Raw genomic sequence first — 24,144 nt, 5'->3', positions numbered from 1 at the left:
TATGTTTGTTTTATATATGAAATGGCTATTGCAAGGTTCCTGAAGGAAAGAAGATATATATTTCTCAGCAATACTATGTATTTTCTTTTGGCAGAGGAAAAAGTATTTTGTTGATGGAAAGATGAAACTTCTTTTTAAAGATCTGAACTTTTCACAGAATAATATCGATACTGAGGATGTTCTTGCTTCTCCATTTTCCTCTCAACCAGCATTATGTCCATTGGATGCAAATGGTTGTCTTTATTCAGCACATTTATATACCCTTTAATATTTTTAAACAATATTCATATTAATTAACTTAACAACAAAATTAACTAAATAATTTTCTGGCATGTTTAAATTAAAGACAACTTTTTTTTTTTTAATCAATTATATTTCTATTGGCTTTGCCATGTCTGTCTTTCTGTATTGAAGCAGTATTACTTTTGAATGATGTACCAAATAACACTCGTTAAATCATGGATTGATTACCCTAAATGTTTGCCAGCTTTTGTCAAGAAATATATCTAATGTGCAGCTCTTATCTTGTCTAAAACAAGTAAATATTAACATTTTACAAAATGGTGTATGAGAAATGTCATCATCAAGACTATTGCCATAACTGGTCGGATTTCCAGAGTTGTAAGTATATTGCCACAAATGTACCACAACGAAACAGATTATATGTAAGATGGAATCCAATGGACTTGTTTAAGTTTTTAAAACTTAAAACTTTACTCTTACTAAGTAAGATTACCTTTTTTGTCTTTCAGCTGAGTCACAAGGCCCCCGCAAGGATATTGTTTTCATTGTTGATGGATCTGATGGTGTTGGACGGGAATTTCCTATCATTCAAGAATTCATCCGCAGGATTGTGGAGAGTCTCAATGTTGGCGAGAATAAAATCCGAATTGGTGTGGTGCAGTATGGTGACTATGCTCAGGCTGACATGTATCTGAATTCACATACAACCAAAGAAGACGTTTTGAATGCAGTAAGAGCAATAAGGCAGCGAGGAGGGAGACAACGTAACCTGGGTCAGGCCTTGCAGTTTGCTAGTCAGGATGTTCTTACAGCAGCACGTGGAAGCAGGAAGCAAGAAGGTGTACCACAGTTTGCGATTGTTGTCTCCAGTGGGTCTTCTACAGATGACATCAGTCGTGCAGCATCATCCCTCAAACAATCTAGAGTTCTTCCCTTCAGCATTGGGACCAGGGATGTTGACCCTAGAGAGCTGCAAGTGGTCTCGTATGTACCTAACTTTGCTTATACCGTAGATGATATCCCTGGCCTGTCCACAGTCCAAGAAAACTTAATCACCACACTCACTGAAATGTCAGATGAGGACATTGCCAGGATGCGTCCAGAATTCTCAACCTATGAAGGTAATTTTACTTACTTACTTAGTTTATGTTCAGAGGTAAGTTGTAATAAAATTCTCACATGCTCTATGTTGCTTTTTTATTTCTGTTACATGGGAATTATTCTTTACATGATATATAACATGACTTTACTATATATTGTTTATTAGGAACTTTGTGGTTGGCACTCATACTTTGTTACTTTTTGAGCAGTAATAACACCAGCACCCACGGGAGGAGAAAGGAGGGATGTTGTTTTTCTAATTGATGGCACAACGGCAGTACGTAGTGAGTTCCCTTCCATCCGTGAAATGATCAGAAGAGTCGTCGAGAAGCTTGATGTTGGACTGGACAAGGTCCGAGTTTCAGTGGTGCAGTACAGCGACGACCCTAAGTTAGAATTTCGTCTGAATGAATTCTCCACCAAAGATGAGGTACGCCAGGCTGTAACAAAACTTCGAAGCAAAGGTGGAAACCGCTTAAACACGGGTCGTGCTCTTGAGTGGGTCTCCAGAAACATCTTCCAGAGGTCTGCAGGAAGCCGTATTGAAGAGGGTGTACCTCAGTTCCTCATTCTAGTTACTGGTGGCAAGTCTACAGATGATGTTTACGCTCCAGCTGACCAGCTTAAGAGAAACCAGATAGCACCTCTGGCCATTGGGTCAAGGAATGCAGACCCTGATGAACTGAAACAGATTTCCCTGAAGCCTGAACTTGTATATACAGTTGACAGCTTCCAGCAGCTTCCAAGAGTGGAGTCACAGCTCATCGACTCTGTTAAAACAATATCCACTGCTGATATTGTCAGTAGCTATGTTCCTGTTGTGGATGGTAAGACATCTCCCCCACTGAAAGTTTACATACATTTTAAGTTGATAAATATATATTGTTAAATGTAAATTTGTTTTTCATTCTTATAACTAGGAAAAGTGTCAGTGTCTCTGCAAAGCCATGCTGCTAGACTCTAAATAGTTTTTTAATAGTAGTTTTTTCCCTTTGTTGCATTTCATAGAATCCCTTAATCTTGGAAGAAAGGACATAATCTTCCTCATCGATGGCTCAGACACTACAGGTGCTTCTGGCATTGCTCATATCCGTGACTTCATTCTCAACATTGTCCGTCAGCTTGATGTACAACCTGATCAAGTGCGTGTGGCTGTTGTCCAGTACGCAGACAAAGTGAAAACAGAGTTCTCACTCAACTCACACAACAACAAGCAATCTGTGATCTCTGCTATCAAAAGGCTTCGTCAGATGGGTGGTCGATCATCAGACTTGGCTGATGCCATAAACTATGTAACACAGAATGAGTTAATACCGCCTGCTGGTGTTCGTTTGGCTGAGGCCTCCCAGCATCTTGTGGTTCTCACAGGTGGACGTTCCCCGCAAGATGTTTCCCTCTATGGACCACTCCTGAAGGGCTCCAGGGTAAACTGCATCGGCGTTGGAGCGGGTCCTGGCGCTGACACAAGGCAACTAGCCCAAATTACCAGCACACCAGAGGATGTTCTTCAGGTTCCTTCTTTCCCTGGTCTGCCAGGAATTCAGGAAAGGTTTATTGCCAGGTTGAGTGGTACTCTCCCAGAGGAAATACCCACCATCATTGGTGATCCCAGTAAGTTGTGCAAAAATGTACAGATACTTAAATGGCATGCCTCTTATGAATCCACTTATATGGTCAATGAATGCTAGAATCCATGAGTATCGTCAACTTAAATGTGCTTGTGGATTCAAATGAAAAAAGAAAAAAATGTCATGCATATCAAGTGAAAACGAAGAAGAATAACTGAGTATAACAGACTGTTCATCAATCTATTGATAAATACAGGCAATGAAAAACCTTTGAAAGGGAGATCTAAGTTGTGCAGATCTTGACCTTCCTATTATTCTTGTCTGTTTTCTAACCTTTTCTTATTCAATCTCTCATCTTTTTTTTCTTATGATAAAAGGCCAGCCTTCTAAAAAGGCTGATATCGTGTTCTTGGTGGATGGCTCCATGAACGTGGGCCGAGAGAACTTCCAAGAAGTGATGTCATTTATCATCAACTTAATTGACTTGTTCTTCACTGAAAGAGACAAACTGCAGTTTGGGCTGGCACATTACACAACAGACGTGACAGATGTGTTCTACCTCAATGACTACAAGAACAAGGATGACATTGTAAGTGCCATTGGACGAGCAGAGTATAAAGGCGGACGCACAATAAACACCGGTGCAGCCATTCGCCATGTTCAAAATGTTCACTTTACCAAAGAAAAAGGCAGTCGGGTGGATGAAGGCACTCCTCAGATTCTGATGCTTATTACTGGAGGAGACTCAGCTGATGACAGTAAAACAGCAGCCCTTGGTCTAAAGAAAAAGGGTGTGAGAGTCTTTGCTGTAGGAGTAGGCGCTACTGAGAATGAGCTAGAAAACATAGCAAGTGAGTCTTCCACTGTGGCTAGAGCGAGCAAATTCACCGAACTTTCAGAGCTCAATGAGCAAATATTGGAGACACTGGATGATGAAGTGAAAGGGAAAGGGCTGTGTGTCGGTGTGCAAGACATTCCTACAAGTGAGACACATACCATTTTCTTCTTACATTTGTTCTCTGAGGGTTACAATATATGCCTAAAATAAATAAATGTTTGCTTTATAGCCTGCAGTGTGGAGGTGTTAGTGGGCTTTGATGTGAATGCCCAGAACATCTTCAGTGCTCAGACCAACCTCCAGAGCAAGATGGGTGCCATTCTACAGAGGATTTCCAAAATGGCAGCAATCAGTTGCTCATCTGGGCAGATTCCCTCCGTGCAAGTGGGCATGCTGGCCGTGGACTCTGGCTCTGAGCCTGTCCAGCTTGACTTCACAACCAACGCTGATGAGCTCTTTGAGGCCTTTAGAGCACTACGCAGTCGTGGTCCCTTTGTCCTCAATGGAAAGACCATCACAGCTTACACAAATAGATTCAAAACCAGACAGGACAATGCTGTCAAGGTTGGTGCATCAGTCATTATACCTACTCTTTACTGTGAAGCCTAGTGTTATGGTGTTTGTTTCTCTTGACAGTTTGGCTCTTGCATATTCCCTGCTTGTAAAAATTAGAGTGCATGTGCCAAAATATATTTTATGTGCTAGTGACTGACTCTTTGAGGGGCAAATATAGGCTTGCGAGCATACAAAAACAGTATTTTCACCTTTTTACAGAAACTGCACACTTGGTCCCCTCCAAGCATGTAGCCTTTTGCATAATTAGCACATTCTAGCCATAAACTGTGGGCATTTGTATAGATCCTAAATTTAGTTAGTTTCCCATTTTTCCATTGTGGAACCAAAAGTATGTGAGTACCTTGTCTGTTTTTAACACTTATGACTGCATTGGTAAAACAAGGAAAAGAGCTATTTGATAGTGATAAGTTTAAACAATGTTTTTGTACATACCATGCCATGTTTTGTGGAAATAGAATGTGACAAAATGTCTAAAACCTGAGTTCTGACACCCTGCAAATGCAAAAACATTATTTGCTAACAACACAATGAAAAGAATCATTAAAGTATAATTTTTTTTCCCTAAAGGTTGTTATTCATTTGACCGACGGTCTTGATGCACCATATGCTGAAATGAAAAGAAGAGTAGATGAGCTTCGGCAGTCAGGTAAACTGCCTTTAATGACTATTCATATTAAACCTATTATCATAGCAACATCACACACATATTATTAGATAACATTACAGATCCTTAAACCTTTGTGTGTGCTTTCAAGGAGTGACCAGTTTCATTCTGGTTGGACTGGAGCGGGTTCCTAAATTTGAGGAAGCATTGATGTTGGAATATGGCCGTGGCTTCAGATACACCAGACCCTTGCGAGTCAATATCATGGACTTGGACTATGAGCTTGTGGAAGAGCTAGTGAGTATTGATCAGTCACATCTAAAATTTAGATTATTTTCTTTTAATCCCATGAATTATATTCATTCTCAATTTGTCATTTAGGACAATATTGCAGAAAGACATTGCTGTGGAGTTCCTTGCAAATGTACTGGCACCAGAGGAGACAGAGGAGCAGTTGGACTTCCAGGGTCTAAGGTATCTAATGTAAAAAAATGAAAGAAAATGTATATTCTGCATACTTGTTGCCTTTCAAAACTGTAATTATATGTTTTCCAGGGAAGCCCAGGATCACCGGGAAGCCAAGGACATCCTGGAGATGAGGGTGGACCAGTAAGTTCCAGTGCCTGGCTTACACACTATCTTTCACACAGCTTTTTTTTTGTGTGTTAAACAATGACTTGAATTTGAATAATTAATTATTTTTTGCATCTTTGTGTCACTTCAGATTTCATAGTAAATATATTTTTGCTGGCATATTTTATTCATTGTCTGAATTTTGCAAATACAGGGAGAGAGAGGTCCCCCTGGTGTCAATGGAACGCAGGGTTACAAGGGATGTCCTGGACAGAGAGGTGTCAAGGTAAATGCTTAGATCTCAACATTAACATTCAAGTTATCCTAAATTCCTATTATACATTTGGGGTATTGTTTTAAATTGATGTATAATGATTTGTAAAGACTGTTTCTCTCTTCTGTTTAGGGTTCTCGTGGATACTCAGGAGAAAAGGTGAGTGTTTTCCTTTTATTTTAGGTCTTCATGAGGAGATGAGTCAGCCAGACAGAAACGCTTAATGTACTTATTAAACAACTATCTGCTACTATTTTGCAGGGTGAATTTGGAGAAATTGGACTTGATGGCATCAATGGTGAGGAGGTAAGAGTGAGATTTCCTCATCCATCAATTTCTTTATATTGAGTCATATATGGATCGCCTGTGTGACTGAGTTGAATGATATTTGGTTTATGTATGACTGATGTAATTAAGTGGCATCTGTTGAATATCTTCAGGGCAAAAGTGGAGTTGCTGGACCATCAGGAGAGAGAGGAAACCCTGGCAGAAGAGTAAGTGGCTAGATACAATTTTAGTTTAGATTTTTTTAAATGCTGTCATAATCTGTGCTGATAAATGATTAATAAACATGTTTTTTTTAGGGTCCCAAAGGTGCTAAGGGACAAGCAGGAGACAAAGGGGAATTGGGAATTACAGGAGACCCTGTGAGTATTTTTTGTGTTAATGTCAGCTAATGTCCAAATTAACAGTTTTATTCATACTTTCTGTTGCACGTGGATATCTGGAGTGATGTATAGGCTAACTATTATAGAGTTATATTCATTAAGCCTATTTTATGCATTTATGAGTAGTAAATTATGGGTCACTTGTTTGAACACTTGAGTGTTAAATGCGTTTGGTTTTTTTTAATGACGGAACATTATTTTATTATTATTATCATTATTAATAATAATAATAATAATAATGATGATAATAACAATAATAATAATAAAGATTGAATGCTGCATTGGGTTACATAATAACAATGGAAATTAGATGCCCATCAGGAGTAAAATATTTTAGTTTCTTTGAAATTCATAATAATAATTATACTTTCATTCTCAAGAGAGAGCATCTGAGGCAGTAATCCATTTGGACTCAATCAGTTTTCCTCATGGCACGTGTGTGTGTCGAAATGCAATGTTGCAATGTGCAAAAACACTTTGAAGACTAAAATGTATTAATAAGGGCTTTTTACAATCAAATTCCCAGAAAAATTTCTCAAAATTAAATAAAAACTGAACAAATCCAGTTTGCAAGACTGGAGAGGCTACACAAGTAACACTGTTCTGGAAGGTCCCACAATTAGCAGGTTGACTGGTAAAAGGAAAGGGTATGAAAATTGGATATCAAAGGAGTGCTAGTCTGTTCAAGGAGGGGTCATGGCTCATTGTGTGCCAAACTTAAACAGTTAGTTCAAAAACAAACAAAGAATGTAGGTCTCGCACCATCTTCAGTACACAATTATGTAGATTTAGGGTGTCGGGGGAAAGAGAATAGAAATCAATATTGGAACCAGCTACTGAATGTATGTGGACTTTGAGCCCTCTGGAAATATTGTATGAGAAACTGTCATACTACCTTTATGGACATAGCCATATGAGCTCAGGAGTACTGTCAGGCATCATTGTTTCTTAACACAGTCATCAAGAAATACAACCTAAAAGAGTATTATGCAAATAGAAAGCCGTTTATATATTTTATGCAGAAACGTTTAACTCTGAGCCCAAACTTATCTCAGTTCTGTGGTCAGAAAAATTGCTGAAACTGAAACATGATATTTCTTCAACAGGGTACGAGTGGAAAAGACAACAACCAAGCAGGACCTAAAGGAGACCCTGGTGATGCTGGACCAGCGGTAATGAGCATTTTATATTTTCAATGGAAATATTATGAATGTATTTTCATTATTATTAGTGTCACCAGCAGTTATAGCTGTATGTATGGGCTTGATTTACTAGGATATATGTTCTAAAATTATAGGGAGAACCTGGTGAAGATGGAAAGAGGGGAGGACCTGGTGAAGCCGGAAGAAGGGTAAATTATTTTGTCATGTTCATGTCATCATCATTATCCTGTCAGGATAGTTTAGTGAAAGATTTATGACTTATTTCCTCTCTTACTTCATTAGGGAGCTGATGGCAGAAGAGGGGCACCTGGACAGCCTGTAAGACCTTCTTGGTGACAACATTCATTGCTCATTATTAACTGCAGTAACTCTTGCTGTGGCAGTGATTGGTATATTTTGTTGCTTGCATGTTATTTAAGGGAAGTGCAGGAAAGCCAGGAGCTGATGGTGTGCAGGGAGAACCTGGCATTGGAGGATCAAGAGTAAGTTTGTCTTCTTTATATGCTATCTTATAGATCATTCCGTCTATAAATACACTGCAAATGTTGTTTCTTAGATGATTATTACTTTGACCTGCTAGCTCTGGAGTGGGGTGTTATTACCTGAAAACCTGCTGTGTAAATTATTTTCACGATTTCCCAGACTTTAAATGTACATTTTACAATAGATGTCATTATTATCAATTCACAGTGTTAACATTGATGACTTAATATTTGATACCCTATTTGTGTGTTTTGTTGTGAAATTACTGTTGGTGTGGTTATTACAAAAAACTCCTCTGAAGTAATGTTGTTGTTTTTTAATGAATATGTTTTAGTGAATCAGTATTTGTAAATGCAAACACTGTTAAAATAGATTAACATGACATAACTTTGAAGCACAGTAATACACTAAATGCCAACTGTAAATTACAGTATAAACAGTATAATAGAAATATTGCTAAATCACACTAATATACTGCATGACATAATATCACAGTAACAATAGTATAAAAGATCATTGTAATATATTATTTGACAGAAGTAGTGTATTACATTAAAATACTGTATTTATAAAAGAAAATACTGTTAAATATCAGCAATATATGGAACAACTGAAGTTGCAATAAAAAAGCAGCTGGAATAATTTACTATACTGTCATACTGACTGTGAAATTGCACTGGGACACAGTCATTTACTGTAAATATGAACTTTCTATATGAACTAAATATGAATTTTCTGTGAAAGTAATGCAAGTAGTAGCCAGTAATTAACTGTGAATGCACAGTCAGATATTTCACAGTGTGTTTACACTCTTCACTTATGGGTTGCTTTATGAAAAAACAACAACTATCTATGTATGTTTTTTTTCTCTTTTAAGGGTCCATCTGGTCCAAATGGTGCTCCAGGACCCAGAGGAGAAGACGGCAATCCTGGACCCAGGGTGAGTGAATCTGTTGAATCCATTTTATGAAATAAAGTCTTCAATTAGGTCTGTAAACACAGTAAAACATGCTTCTAACATCTGGGTGATTTGTTTTCTAGGGTCCTGGAGGTCAACCAGGTCCCATCGGAGAAAAGGGCCGGAGGGGAGCTCTTGGTCGTAAGGTATTGAGTAGACCATAATTTTTTAGAGGCTCATGTGCCTTGTTTCATTTCAAAATACACTGCACTAAGCCAGACATTCCTGTACACACGAGTAGTCTGTAAGAGGAAACATTAGAGCCCTATAAGAAAAAACTTTTGACATTCTCCTTGAATTTTTGAGCATTTTTTTGTCTCATTTTATACATCTGTCTTTCTCTGTGCCTTTTGTAGGGAGAGCCAGGAGATCCAGGAATTAAGGGTGCCATTGGACCTCTTGGCCCTCGTGGAGAGCCTGTAAGTGTGAAACTACATCCTTTTTGCATGCACTTTTATGTAAAACATGTGAAATGTAAATGAACAAAATGATCAAAATGTAATGTCATTATGATACAGTAGATGATTGCCAGACCATTGCCATTATAATGTAGTTCCTTGTGTGGAAGTGTATTACAGCAGTAGAAGGTTCAGCTTCAAGTTGTCAGAGTAAAGCCCCTATTCCACCTGTGAAAAAAACTCACCAACACATCACACAGGATTTAATAGAGTGTAATAGGCAATATTATAAACATGGCACCCAAGTGAACTAATTTTTTTGCAAGAGGGACTTGTAATATTTCCTTATTTGTGGTTGACTTACCATAGCAAGTTATGTTATCCAAGCACTCATAAACAAACCTCAAGAGTATATGCAGTTGAATCCATAAGGTCTCTGCAAAGTACTACAAATTGATTGTTGAAGTTTTCTCTTTGTTTTCATAGGGTGAAGATGGTAGAGATGGTTTGGGTGTTGAAGGGCCCAATGGAAGAAAGGTAAGTTCCGAAACACACAATTAGCAGTGATAGATACTGATACCATTATAACATCACACGGCTCAAAATATTAAAATTAATAATAGAATAATGTGAGTATATGCAGGTTATCTGATTATGGAATAATGTGCTCCACGTGAGGTTCATGAGGGGCTGGAGCCAGCAACTGAAATAGGGCGACAGGCAGGGTACACCCTGGACAGGTCACCAGTCCATCACAGGGCCAACACATTCATTCTCACAGTAATACCTACAGTCAAGTACTGTAGTGTCCAATTAACCTTTGCATGTTTTTGAACTATGAAAGAAAGCTGGAGTATGCAAAGAAAACCCACATGCATATGGGGAGAACATGCAAACTCCACACAGAAAGGATTTGAACCGGTGACCCTCTTGTGGTGAGGCAACAAAGCTAGCCACTGATCTGATGTATGTCCCTATTTTTTTTTCAGGCACTAATCAAAATAGATTTATCAAATTCTGCAGCTAAATCACGTTTCACCTGACATCAGAAAGCCCAGCCAGACTCTGGGCTTTTACACTTATCTAAACATTAGAACCATTGAAATTGTTACTAAAGGGAAAAATACAACATAAATTCTTAGACCTAAACATACCATGCACTGTAGATTTTATTTAATATTCATCCTGTTTAGTTTGTGCATTGTTGATTTGATCCATTGACTGTGTTTTGGCATATGACTGTCAATTCAGTGATTTCTCACTCACAGAAATCGCACAGCATATGAACTTACACACTTATTAATTCAAAAATACTTAATAAAGGAAAACATTTTCTCTCCAGGGTGACATAGGCTTCCCTGGATTCCCAGGACCCAAGGTAATGGAGCACAATGTTTCTTAAAATTAAATTTCAATAGATAATGCAGAATATGGAGTTGGATTTTAGACTCACGCATTGCCTACCTGTTGTAGTTGGTCATTTGCTGTGTTTCATTACTTTAGGGAGCAGCTGGTGACTCTGGCAACAAAGGTGGACCTGGACCCAGAGGAAATCGTGGACAGAGAGTATGTTTTTTTTAACCCAGTTACACTTGGCCAACATGAACACATTAACAGTATTGTCAATGGTCACATAAGGAATATTTGGGATAAACAATTTAATTAGCAAGTGCATTATTTTTGAATGTTTTTCATGTTATTGATTGATAAATAACATTACGTGGATCATACATTTTTTTATTACTGTGAATTCTTCCTAGGGTGTGTCTGGAAACATTGGTTCACTTGGACAGAAAGGAGAGATTGGATATCCTGGTCCATATGTAAGCAACTGTGTACATTTTCTATTAATGACATTGCACAGACCACACTGTATTAAATGACCAGGTGTGTCAGACATATTACTATAATGGTTCAGGAAGCATGAGACATAATTTTCACACATGAGTTGACCCCACTGACAACTGTTGGGATGTGCTGGAGAAGACCTAACCCAGCCATCCATATCCAAATCATAAATAATTACAAGATATTTGTGAAAAATTAATGCCTTAACCTTAACATGATTTTGTATAAATAATTTAGTTAACTGAGCAGTTAAAAAAATTGTCTTTTGGTGATTGATGTGTTTCCAGCTGTTAAAAAAAGTGATTTTGTTCCAACAGGGTCAGAAAGGGCCAAGAGGACCAGGTGTTGTGGTCAGTATTTGCTTATTTATTGATATAACGTGATTCACTGAAAAATTCAAAATTTAACATTTTGTGTCATCATCTTCAACATTTGTTTCCAACTGTCTCTGTTCCCTCAGCAATGTGACCTTGTGAAGAAGATAAGAGACAACTGTCGTGAGTATTAGTTCATAATGAACTACAGCGGCATTTCATGTAACTGAAAAGTAATAATGGTTATGTTTTTTTTCTTTCCAAACTAAATTTCTCTTCTACTACCAGCTTGCTGTTATGGTAAGTGCCAGAAATGAATTTTAATTTACATATCAACAGTTATAATTAGTTTGCAACTAATTACTATTTACTACTATACAGAACATAACATCTAATGTTTTACACCGTTAGGTAATCAAGAATGCCCATTGTTCCCCACTGAGCTGGCCTTTGCCTTGGACGCTTCTCAAAATGTTGACCGTCGAGTTTTCAACAACATGCGTGACACGGTGCTGCGCCTGATCAGAAATATCACCATCTCTGAGAGCAACTGCCCAAGAGGCGCCCGTGTTGCTTTGACCCTGTACAACAATGAAGTTACCACCGAGGTTCGCTTTGCTGATGCAATGAAGAAACGTGCTCTCCTGCAGCGCATCGAGGGACTGCAGACGCTGCAGACAAGTAAAGAGCGGAACTTACCTACATCCATGAGCTTTGTGGCCCAGAACACCTTCAAAAGGGTGCGTAGCGGCTTCCTGATCAGGAAAGTGGCCATCTTCTTTGTTGGTGGGTCACTCGGTCAGGCACAAGGAATCACTAATGCAGCTCTCCGCCTCCATGATGCCGGAATCGCCACTCTGTTCTTGGTCAGTCGTGAGGAGAGAGCACTCAGCAGAGCACTGCAGGTAAACAACAAAACACAACTCAGAAATCTGATAAGAACTTTTTACATTGCATCCATTTGTGAGCTTTTTTTCTCTACCACTATTTAACTATTGAAGATGACTATGTCCAGAATGACCATACCTGAACATTCACAGACAATTACATTGTACATTTTGTGCTTCCTTTCGTGCACCAGGTCAATAACACAGCACTGGCCCAGGTAATTGTCCTTCCCAGCCCTGGAAGTGCACAATATAACTCAGTCATCCAAAAGGTTTTGAACTGCCATGTCTGCTTTGGTAAGTGCTCAACAGTTGCACACAACAATTTACATAATACAACTAGAGCTGCAACTAATGGTTGTTATAATATATAATTCATTAGATGTTTGGTCAATAAAATGACAGAAAGTGACAAATGTTGGACAGTATTTTTGCAAACCTCATGGGATACTTAAATGTTTTGTTTTGTCCTCCGAACCAAAGATATTTAGTTTTCCTGTCATAGATTGATTTAACAAGCTGAGAATACACTTTTACCATAGAAAACATACTTTATTAATCCCCTTAAGGAAATTATTTCTCTGCATTTGACCCATCCTAGAATTAGGAACAGTGGGCTGCCACACTGAGTAGCGCCCGGGGAGCAATGGGGGTTGGGTACCTTGCTCAGGGGTACCCCAGCCCTTTCGACCTGGTGGGGACTTGAAACGGCGACCTTCCTGTTACAAGCCAAGTTCTCTTTCCACTTGGCTGGGATTTGTGGACACAGTGCACAGTGGACACAATAAACTTATTTTTTGAGTTGGGAAACCAAGAAAAATAACCAGCAATATTATGCCTGGGCCATACTCGATGCAGTATGTAATGTGAACTTGAGTGACTGGATTCTAACAGGCAAGACCTTATCTCCTGTGCATAGCAGCAGTATATTTTCTTTAGGCCGGATGAATGTCCTTCACTATATAAACATTCACATACTTTAAAAGTAAAATCAATCAGAATCGGACCATTTATATAATATGGTCATGGAGTCATCTTTGCTTGCAAAGCGTGTAGAAAATAGACCAGACACTGAAAGAGATCACAGGAGATTGTGAGTCTTTATTTAGTAGCACTTCATTGTGGCAGTCTGTGTGGTCAATAAGATTGATATACAGTGCATTAGTGTGCTCATTTGTCCACTGTGTCCCAACCATTATTAATAAACCTATGTGACATAACCATGGTACAAAGAAAACCAAAAACCCAAAAAAAACAGATTAAGGAAAATTACATTATTTTTTTCCCCTTTTTTTTCCAGACATCTGTGGTCCTGACCAAATGTGCGACTATTTGCCCCCACTGATCAGTCGAGATCGGAGGTCTTCCATCACAGATGGGGATATTGACATGGCTTTCATCTTGGACAGCTCTGAGTCCACATATCCAACTGTCTTTACTGAGATTAAACGCTACATAGCACAGATAGTAGAACAGGTGGAGGTGTCTTCAGAACCCACAGCATCGCTTCACCAGGCCCGGGTGTCTGTGATCCAGCAGGCACCTTACGAGTTTGTCTACAACAAAACTGGCTCTCCCATCCATGTGGATATCGGCTTGACTGAGCACAACTCGGCTCAGGATATTGCCCGATTCCTGCTGGACAAAACACCGCAGTTAGAGGGTGGCCGGGCACTGGCAGCAGCTATCGAATCAACAGTGGAGCTGGTGTTTGACAAGGCACCTCTTCAGCGTAACAGGAAGTTGCTGATGCTTTTTGTGACAGGACATGTGGAGGAAGACGAGGAGCAGCTGGTGCGCATCGCCACTGAGGTCAAGTGCAGAGGCTTCTTCCTGGTCATCATGGGTGTGGGAGAGAAGCTGAGTGCTGGAGATTCTCGTGTCTTGTCGCGCATGGCCAGTGAGCCCTCAGACGTCTTCTTTAAACGACTGGACAGCATCTCACAATTTTATGACAAACACATCCAGACTTTCAGCCAGCTGATGCCAAAGTATATCACCAGTAAGTGAGACAGATATTGTTGTCATTTGCTACTTTCGACTTAATGTCAAGTCCCTTTAAATATATCACTGTGTTAATTGTGGCTTCTCCTTTTAGTTGAGAATGCTTTCTACATGTCACCTGAAGTCTCCAAAAACTGCAAGTGGTTCCAGAGTGACCAGCCTCTGAAAAACCCCTTTACTTCCCCACATCAACAGGAGTAAGTTTAGGTCATTGGTTACTGTAAATCCTCTGAATGATAACTGATTTATATACTATTTATTGGTTTATTAACAGGAAACCACATGAGAATCACCAAGCAGTCCATCATGAGAATCACCAAGCAGTCCACCCAAGGAAACACAAAGGTAAGATGGCGGATGGAACAAAGTGCCAAGTTCTACTGCCCTCAAAGACTCTCAGCCTTTGAAACATGTTTTCGATAAGGCTCAAGATTCTGTCCCAAATTTCGGTTCCCACAGTGAAATTGTCAATTGTTTGAGGCCTCTCTTTATGCACACTTTCCATTAGTCAGAATTTCTTCAGATTTTACCATGTGGGAACCTGCTAGAGCTCACAGAGCCATGTGATGAGGACTTTAACAATATGTTAGCTGCTGTATTTTGCTTTGAGACAGACTTTTCCAAATTGAAACTAAACTTTGTTGCTTTTTAAACCGCTTACTCCAAGTCCAAAGAGAAAATCATCAATATTACATTACAGCACACATGTGTATGTTGATCCACTGCTGCCTCTATTTGTAAGTTCAATGAGACATTTTAACATGAAAGGTTAGACAACATGAAAAATTAGACTTAATTATACTAGATTCATCACACTGTTTCCACACTTCATCCACTGCAGCTACCAACTTACTCCTGTTTTCTCTATCTTGATAACTCAGAAGCGGATGAGCTACACGTCTCCAATGTCACCTCCAGCAGCTTGAAACTGCGCTGGAGCAGCCCAGATCCTAAACTCTTTGTCTACTTCGAGGTAGTGGTGACACGGTTATCCGACCATAGCCTGGTGCTGAAGACCAACGTCTCTGGCACTGAGCTTTCAGTGGACAACCTACAAAGTGCTCAGACGTATCATGCTGTGGTCTCCGCCCACACTGCAGAGGGTCAAATCGTCTCCACCCGCAAAGGCATTGTCACTACCAGTAAGTCAGAAAGAAAACACACATGTTTTTCTTCGGAGTGAATCATATGAAATGGATTTATTCAAAAGAGATTTAATTTTGTAGAGTTCACTGTATCGGCAAATCTTGCAAAGCCACTATCAATGTGGTTGAGTTGTGTGTTTTTTGCTTTTATCCATCGTTGTGAATAGTCTTACTTTTTAAATGAATGTCTAGGAGTTCAGGAAGCACTCGTGTTGTAAAATACAGCATACACCGTGATTTGTCCTCTGATTTCCCAATTCTTTCAATCAGAAATCTGCTCTGTAATATTAATTTACACGCTAGAAACTTCATTGGTGTTAAAGTCATCTTTTTTGTCTGGTTGTGGCAAACAATTATTTAATTCTGTTACAATCACCATTCATAAGGAGCACAGTAATCCAATTTTCATGGTACTGTCACTTGCTATTCACCCCTGAAGGCTCTCACACTGTTATCTGATTCAAGAAAGGTAACTGACAACATTGGACACATTTTGATGTTAGGTGGTATTGTGCATTTTTGTTTCTTAATTATTACTCCAGCTGCTATTAAGTCCCATTTTGATATCTTAATAGCTCTTGATATCTTTTTTTTTACTCCACATACTCTCTGTATGATTAGCTAAAGGCCATTACACATGCCAACGCCATACTCTGGTAAACTCTGGTCTGGTAAAAATATTTGTATTTGTATTAAGTACATTTTTGTTAAAATATTATTTACTAATTGTAACAGTTAGCCCACATACTGTATGTTTCTGCATTATTATAGCTGCATCATGACTCTTTCACTTTGACAGAAACAGCAGAGCACAGGCCAGCCAGTACTGTAATTACCACACCACTGAGCAGACCTGAAATTGGTGAGTGACTATGCATACATCTTTATGTGTGTGTGTGAGTGAGTGAGTGAATGTATTGTGTGAGTGTGTGTGTGATGGCTCATTATTTTCTGGTTTGTTTATCTTTGAAACCTAAGCCCAGGTTTAATTTTCTCATTAAGTGGGGTATTTATATTAATAGACTAGAGTTGTGTTTGGCTGTTACCTGAGTAAAATAAACAAAACCTGATGGCTCAACTCTCATAGAACATAACCTACACTGGTGTAATTCAGCAAAGTTTCAAGTTAATTATTTCACAAATTAATATCACATTTAATGTGGTATTAATATACTCACCCACACTTGTCCAAATATGCTGTAGATCTTTAGGAGGATATGTTTGCTCAAACTCAGAGTCATACAGAGACTCAGAGTCTTGGTTTGCAACTTAAATCTTTTGTTCAGTGTGTTTTGAATAAGCAGGAAGCTGAGGATCCAGTGCCTTTGTCGCTTTGTTTGGACATAAGAAAAGAAGCAGTGCAGAGGTTTTACCATGCACATATTTATATTAGGAATAAATAGATACAGCTGCTGCCTCTTGTTTAAGTTAGTCATAACTGAGACATGAACAGTACGTTTAGGAGGATCAGGCCAGATTATTATTCCACAAGTAATGCAGTGGGTGCAGCCCTTTGCAGTGGCATTTGCTGGTCTTTGAAACAGGGGAAGCTCATTTCATCTCAAGTTATTTATACATAAATTCAGCACCGATTCTGAACAAAGTAGCCATACAGCTGATCATGTTGTATTTCACTGAAATTAAATGTATCTACAACAGTACATGTTTGACCATTTATTTTATGGCATTTTAGAAGCAGATCTTTCCTTGCTGTCATAGTGCAATGACCTCTGTTGCTTTGTTACCCCAGTGTGAGCAACAGCTGAATAAGAGTAAATAAATGCAGTAGCTGCACAGAGTATTTGTGAGATATTGTAGTATTTCTGGGGTTGAATAATGAGCACACAGATATGCAGATGACTAAAACTAACTAACAATTAATAGTAACTAACTTTTTAGTTCACCTGTGAAAACCACATAATCTTTCATTCTACTGAAAACTTTTACTTTCCATAGATTGCCATGTTGAATGCCATTTCTTTTATTCTGTGAGAATAAACTATAGCAGCACTGTGACTCATTTAACCCCCATTAGTACATCTGTTATGAGCAACCTTTTAACATCAAAAAATAACATTTGTATGCCTAATGTAGTTCTATAAAACCCTAACACTAACTCATCCCATCGCTCTCTCCATCCCCTAATCACTGCTGTTGTGTCTTTTTGCATGTTGTAGTTAATGAGTTTGCAGACCCATGCTCACTTGACTATGACGCTGGAATGCCGTGCAAAGAGTATCAGGCTAAGTGGTTCTTTGACAGAAAGAACGGGATCTGTGCTCAGTTCTGGTATGGAGGTTGTGCCGGCAATGAGAATAGGTTCGACACTGAGACACTCTGCTTGAAAAACTGCATGGGGTCAGGTAAGTTGTTGTTGCTGCCAGGCTTTTGGAGGGAGAGTGCTCCTCTAGTGAGACATATTGTGAGCTTCAGCTCCAGATACAAAATCTACCATTAACCATTCATTAAACCCTGCTCCAGAACAGTGACTGTCCAAACTCATGTTACCAACCACTGCAGGTCTGCTAAGATCTGCATTTCTCCACATGCGAAAATGTTGTGCATGTGGCTCAAATAAGAATAATACTAGCATAAATGGTGGCCACCCTTTTTAATTACCATTCCAAAAGAACAAATGTACTGTATATAAGAAATTGAACTGTGTGTTTGTCTGTACTAAAGTGGGCTGTAAAAATAGCATGTTTGAATAACGGGCCAACACAAGGAGGAATGTCATCAAAAAAAACAAAAATGATTGTAAAAAAGATTGAGGTTACAGAGAAGGAAGGCCAGATCACAAAGACACATTACAACAGATGTGTATGCTTTAAAATATGTTGTTAAATTCAGTGGGGAAAAGAGTGCTTTGGAGTCAAGGATTAAAGGAGAAACATAAGCCCATAAGAAGCAGAGGTTTGGGTTTTGTTTATGGCCAACTGAAAAAGAGGAATGATGTGGTAAAGATGCCTTTACCACTATTTAGCTAATTAGTTCCTCTTGAGAAAAAAACTGCTTGTCGATCAGGCATCAAAACAAAAAAGTGGCTTGATTTGATTGGCTGTCTGGGCCAACAGTGACACTGATGAGCACTGCCACTCCTCACTGAAAAAGTGGACAGTGTTTAAACTGAGTTGCATGGCTAAAAAGCACACACCAGACACAGCAAACCATAGGAAAACTAGAGAAAGTACTCAGATTTAAAATCTCCTCCAAGGCAGATCAGTTTCCAACAATTTCCTATCCTTCTATCTTGTAAGGTTAATAATTTTTTAAATGCCTAATCTGGATCCCTATACAGATCATTACCAAACACTTGGACTGTAACATCTCCACAAGATATAATCAAAATGCACCCTTTACGTTTTGAGTAATGCTCCTCACAAACAGACAGAGACAGGCAATCAAAAAAATGTTACCTCCTTGGCAACTGCACCAAATGTTTTGCTGACTACACTTTTCTAGTAACACTTTCTCAGTGTGGTCAGAGCATTCAATGTAGGACTAAGTTGGTCTCTTTGTCATGATAGAAAACAATTTTTGGTTGGCTCTGCACATGGCATTACAGTATCTAAAACACTAGTGAAATACACAGCACAAAACTAAATAACATAAAAGTAGTAAAATATAAAATTACAGTGCATGTTTTAGTGTTCTTAATTGCTTTTTGTTTGTTTAAGCTATTTATAGCAGTGGGAATTTTACTCTGTCTAAACTTCCTGTACACTGACTGAATTAGTTCCTACTCATCTTAAGAAGATCAACCAACTCAAATATTTTCCACAATCTGCCTCCATCATTGGTTCCTTTGATAACTTTTATATTGTCATGTTTCAACAGTCTCAGAGCCTCAGCCAAACGTGCAGCAGAGTGAACAGGTGGAGATCCTGCCGGTTCCTGGTGAGATCTGATGCACACTTGCTGACACTTATATGCCTTGAATAACATGAATAGTTTTCTTTAGGCATATTTTGTTACTGTTCACTTCCTTCCAACTCTGTTTTGATGAAAAACCTGACTTTGATGTGGTTGCATGTAGCTGTGCTTATGCTTGCCAAATAAAATCATCAGGGCAGTTCCTCAAAACATGACTTGGATTAGACCCTTTGAAACCCATAATCTTGGCCATACAGTAAATCTGGACATCAAGTCAAAAATGATGCATGTATAATGTCTTACATAATTCAGTTTCCACAAACTGTGCTCACAACAAGCCCTTTGTATTTCAACTTGGATCCTACCCACCTCTTCCACTGCCCCTCCAATGATCCAAACGACGGATGGAACAACTAAAAAACCATGCATGGAAAACTGGGAAGGTTATGCTTTTGTCACAGGAGCAAGCCAAGTCATAACCATGAATTAAATGAATGGAAAGCGTTGTTCACAGTTTTATTGTTTTGTTTTTTGTGGTAGTGCTGGTGGTAGTGGGCTTAAAAAAAATAATTCAATTTGTGATCTCATCAGCACAGAGTAAATACAGTCTGATATAAAAAACAAATTACCACAGATTATAATTATGGAAGAATAATAATCTGCTTTGATGAAGGAGCTTCTGTTCTTTCTTCTAACATTAAAATGCTATATACCAATTTCATTCCAAAACAGACAAAGTTAACTATAGCAAAACATTCTTTAACTCTTTATTATTTATTATATTCAATATAAAGACAGTATTTGGTCATATTTAAAGACACTGTATGTAGCCATTGATCAGCAATTCCATAATAACTTTCATAGTAATATAACTCAGACAACAACAGAGAACAACACCTTCTTAAAATTTTCCCATTATGAGCAAAAGCTCCTATTGCCTGCTCCATCACAGCTGGTCTGTATACAGGTCCATTCAGTTGAATGATTGCTACTCCAACACTGGCTGCTGCAAAGAACATTGAAAAAGGAAAACAAGAGTCATGCATAGTAAAACGTGTCAACATCAGAGATGGAGAGCTATTTCTCTCCTGCTCCTCTGGAGAGGGAGCCATGCATTCCATTTGTAGTCTGAACTCAGAATTTCCAAGGTCATAGGGTTTTCCTTCACCAACCCAAGATTCAAAGATGGCTGACACCATACAAATATTGCTACTTTTAACATTCATAGCATGGTACTAGTACAAAAGCATCTGTTGTATTAGTTTCACAATAAATCAGTAGTCCACAGAGTACAGATTATCTTTTAACTTTTGACATGTTACGCTGTTTGTGTGCACAAAATACCATGTAGAGCATTGTTATTGACTGGCATTGCTAACAATGGCTAGCCCAAAATAAGTGTGTGCCTATGTTTTTTTCTGACACTCAACTGGAGTGCAGTCAAATCAGGGTTTAAGTTCCCACTTTTGAGTTCTAATGTCAGTGGAACCACAATCCGATAACCTTTTTTAAAAACTGCAGAGGAAACTCTGAAAAAAAATCTGAAAATCTTTAAAATCAGCCTTTTCTTTTTTTTCTTTTCAGCAATCGTCCCTACTGCAGCTTTGAAATCAATTGTGCACCTAAATTTAAATGTTTTAAAGTACACAGCCTTGTTTGATATATACTTTTCTCTTATGGACTTCTACTTGCACATGTTGTCATATTGATAGTAAATCTTTATCATTCCCCCACAGCGGCTTCTACAGCTGTCGACATTTGCCAGCTTCCCAAAGAGGAGGGTACATGTGCCAAATTTGTCCTCAAGTGGCACTATGATGCTCCAAGCAAGAGCTGTGCACGTTTCTGGTACGGAGGCTGTGGTGGAAACCAGAATCGCTTCAACACATATGAGGAGTGTGTCAAGGCTTGTGGAAAACCAGGTATATGTCACGTTCATAAGAGTAATCGCTCTAGTTCTTAAATTTAAGCCAGCATGCCCTCCTATATTCCTGCCAATTATTTTCATATCATGATTGTGAGTCTGACCTTGTTAAGCCCAGGTCATTCTGCTTCTGCATGGTCGCAGAGGTCCACTAGGGTCCACATAATGGAAATATGTCATCCGTCCATTTCTACTGTGGTCCGCACAGACCCTAACACACCTGCAACTTGAGTCTGTGTGGACTGTATGCACTGACTACGCAGGCTCTGTCCTGCACAAAACTTTCCAGTCAGTTGATGGCACTCTTGATTTGGTCAAAAAAGACAAGAAAGTTTATGTTTTCTTTTTTTATATATTCAGATTCAGCCTAGACACTAAAAATACAGTGAGAGGTGTCCATTTTATGTAACCATGCTGCTAGAATGTTAATATCATTATAAACTCACTATTTTCAAAGAAAAGGGTGCGCATCACTCGCGAGAAATAGGCAAGATGCCGAAACTCAAAAGGTGCAGTTTCATGCATACAGTGTGAACATTTTGCTCTGTTAACATACATGGGTGCCAAAATTAAAAACATGATCAACCAGCCTCAAAACTCATCGCTGAAAAATTACAACAAACAAAAGAGGGTGATCTCCTGGTGAGAAATGACCATTATTGGAATGGCATATTAAATAGAGAATGCATGTGTGGACCCTCATTTATTAGTGTGAGCTGAATCACAGACATGCATGCACATTTGGAAATGCAAAGCAGCCCTCTGCAGAAAATGGAATGTGGAAAGTGTGACCATGTCCTGAGATGAGTATGGTGCTATATCTGTGGAGTACTCGCTTACAATGTTCAAGCATAATCATGTTTTTGTTTGTTTTCCATTCATCCCCAGCACCCATCAAACAAGGAGTCATTGCTGCAATAAGAACATAAGACCAAAGTGACCAACATGGCCAGCTTTTACCTCTGTTTAGGGGATTCTTAGAAGAACCGTCCAACATGGCCATACTTTAAGGATGTAAAAACCAAAGCAATGGTGGCTGCACTGGATCCACAAAAATGGACTTAATACCCACAATTCTTGAAGTAGTCTTTTTCACAGCAAGATGGAAGGCAACACATTTTGGTGCATGATTTGTTTTTACTGGTGCTACATAGTATACATAGTTTTTTTTTTCTACAGACGGAGTTCAATGCAATAAGTTTTGTAAAGTCAAGTCTGGAACATCATATGGGGTTTTCATTTTTTTTTTTTTTATAAATGTATATGAATATCTTGGACAGAGATTAGCAATAAATCCGTACATTCAGGACTGGCATTATTCACTGCAGTAATCTTTTTTTTATTGTGTTTTTTGACATTCCACATTCACATAGCATCACATTCATTGATTTATATTTTTTTCAAAACTCACATGATTCCCACTGAATGATCCCTTCACTATTTTTTCACAAAATGTTCACAGCAGTGTTTACATATGTCTTCAATGGTGGTTTATGTTTTTATTTTAAATGACAGTGACTAACTGCTCAGATATAAAAACAAAAAAAATACTAATGTAAAGTAAAAAGTGCACTTCTGGACTCATGTTCCAGCTTTTGAGAATGGAATGTACTTGTCAAGCTGTTTTATTTTTGTTTCATTTGAATTGACTGAAATTTGTGTTTCATCTGGGTTTTGGGGAAATAAAAATGAATTAGACTTTCTAATAAACTTGAGCAACTGATTTTTTTTCTTTCTTGTTTTGAATTATATCTCAAATATATATTGTGGTGATAGTGACGAGCACTAAATAATCAGTGTTTCACAGCAAGATCCTAACTTTGCTCTATTAAGGGGCTGAAGTGCCCCTGAGCAAGTTTAAATTTAATTTAAACTTAGCAAATTTAACACATGAGAACCAAACAGAATTGGCAGCAATACAATAAACAGGGATCATAGGAGCACCTCAAGGCTACACATTACTTTTCACACTTGATGTGATGGCACCAAAGTCTCATATGCAATGAAGATGAGTTGGCTAACAGAAGTGAAAAGGAGCAGCTGACAACTTTGTGCAAAACTCACAACCTTCCCTCAACTTTTTTAGTGCACATTTGCAATTTGCACCTTCAAATAAATGAATGGAATCATGGATTTTAAAAATGTGTCAAATATAGTTTTAAGCTTGATGGAGGCGGAAATATTGCACATAAGTGGAACCAGATTCAGATACATTTACAACATTTAACTGGACTGAAATTTGCTACCACATTGAAATGTGCCACGTTTCACTGCACTAGAAAAGAAGAGGAAGTGGCTGATGGCAGGATGTGTGGACTGATGAAGGAACCACAACATTCCTTGACTAAGTGCAAGAAGCATATTACCACGACAATAAATGTGGCAATGGACTGCTCTTTGATCACACACTTTCTGATCATGCTGGGTGCTTTACTTATGTCATCACAGTCTTATTCTTCTGACCCGTGCTGTGTGCCACCTACCGCTTATTTTGATGAACAAACTCCCAATCCTTAGAACATTTGTGATACATTCAAAATGAAACTTTGCTACTGACAAACCCAAAGAAACAATATAGACCTCAAGTCAAATCATTTTCAAGTGATAATTAATTGATCTGCTGCAGAACCAGCAAACAGCACCAGTCTAACTGTGTCCTTGGGCAACAAGGAATAAGTTACTCTGATGCTCTGTCACTCCAA

The 24,144-nt window shown here is 38.6% G+C and overlaps 1 protein-coding gene across 4 annotated transcripts in view; it reads left to right on the top strand.

The window, feature by feature from the left end:
* col6a3 (collagen, type VI, alpha 3) overlaps nt 1-23,165 on the top strand; it is an 89,391-nt gene extending 66,226 nt beyond the window's left edge. For 3 of the 4 annotated variants that reach the window (XM_058654840.1, XM_058654842.1, XM_058654843.1), the window contains 39 exons: nt 753-1,364; nt 1,554-2,171; nt 2,353-2,955; nt 3,290-3,895; nt 3,980-4,314; nt 4,894-4,972; nt 5,082-5,227; nt 5,312-5,404; nt 5,486-5,539; nt 5,718-5,789; nt 5,910-5,936; nt 6,039-6,083; nt 6,218-6,271; nt 6,362-6,424; nt 7,552-7,617; nt 7,743-7,796; nt 7,891-7,926; nt 8,028-8,090; nt 8,969-9,031; nt 9,133-9,195; nt 9,406-9,468; nt 9,934-9,984; nt 10,790-10,825; nt 10,951-11,013; nt 11,208-11,270; nt 11,613-11,645; nt 11,756-11,792; nt 11,898-11,909; nt 12,021-12,514; nt 12,691-12,793; nt 13,797-14,498; nt 14,595-14,697; nt 14,775-14,845; nt 15,382-15,642; nt 16,445-16,507; nt 17,823-18,008; nt 19,483-19,542; nt 21,255-21,440; nt 22,331-23,165. In XM_058654840.1, coding sequence (XP_058510823.1) covers nt 753-1,364; nt 1,554-2,171; nt 2,353-2,955; nt 3,290-3,895; nt 3,980-4,314; nt 4,894-4,972; nt 5,082-5,227; nt 5,312-5,404; nt 5,486-5,539; nt 5,718-5,789; nt 5,910-5,936; nt 6,039-6,083; nt 6,218-6,271; nt 6,362-6,424; nt 7,552-7,617; nt 7,743-7,796; nt 7,891-7,926; nt 8,028-8,090; nt 8,969-9,031; nt 9,133-9,195; nt 9,406-9,468; nt 9,934-9,984; nt 10,790-10,825; nt 10,951-11,013; nt 11,208-11,270; nt 11,613-11,645; nt 11,756-11,792; nt 11,898-11,909; nt 12,021-12,514; nt 12,691-12,793; nt 13,797-14,498; nt 14,595-14,697; nt 14,775-14,845; nt 15,382-15,642; nt 16,445-16,507; nt 17,823-18,008; nt 19,483-19,542; nt 21,255-21,440; nt 22,331-22,371 — 6,380 coding nt within the window. In that variant the 3' untranslated portion in view covers nt 22,372-23,165. The remainder of the gene's footprint in view (nt 1-752; nt 1,365-1,553; nt 2,172-2,352; nt 2,956-3,289; nt 3,896-3,979; nt 4,315-4,893; nt 4,973-5,081; nt 5,228-5,311; nt 5,405-5,485; nt 5,540-5,717; nt 5,790-5,909; nt 5,937-6,038; nt 6,084-6,217; nt 6,272-6,361; nt 6,425-7,551; nt 7,618-7,742; nt 7,797-7,890; nt 7,927-8,027; nt 8,091-8,968; nt 9,032-9,132; nt 9,196-9,405; nt 9,469-9,933; nt 9,985-10,789; nt 10,826-10,950; nt 11,014-11,207; nt 11,271-11,612; nt 11,646-11,755; nt 11,793-11,897; nt 11,910-12,020; nt 12,515-12,690; nt 12,794-13,796; nt 14,499-14,594; nt 14,698-14,774; nt 14,846-15,381; nt 15,643-16,444; nt 16,508-17,822; nt 18,009-19,482; nt 19,543-21,254; nt 21,441-22,330) is intronic. The other variant, XM_058654841.1, reaches the window with a different exon arrangement.
* The last annotated feature ends 979 nt before the right edge of the window (nt 23,166-24,144 follow it).

This window comes from Solea solea, chromosome 2, assembly GCF_958295425.1.
Source record: "Solea solea chromosome 2, fSolSol10.1, whole genome shotgun sequence".
NCBI lineage: Eukaryota > Metazoa > Chordata > Actinopteri > Pleuronectiformes > Soleidae > Solea > Solea solea.
This window is presented reverse-complemented; position numbering and strand designations above follow the sequence as displayed.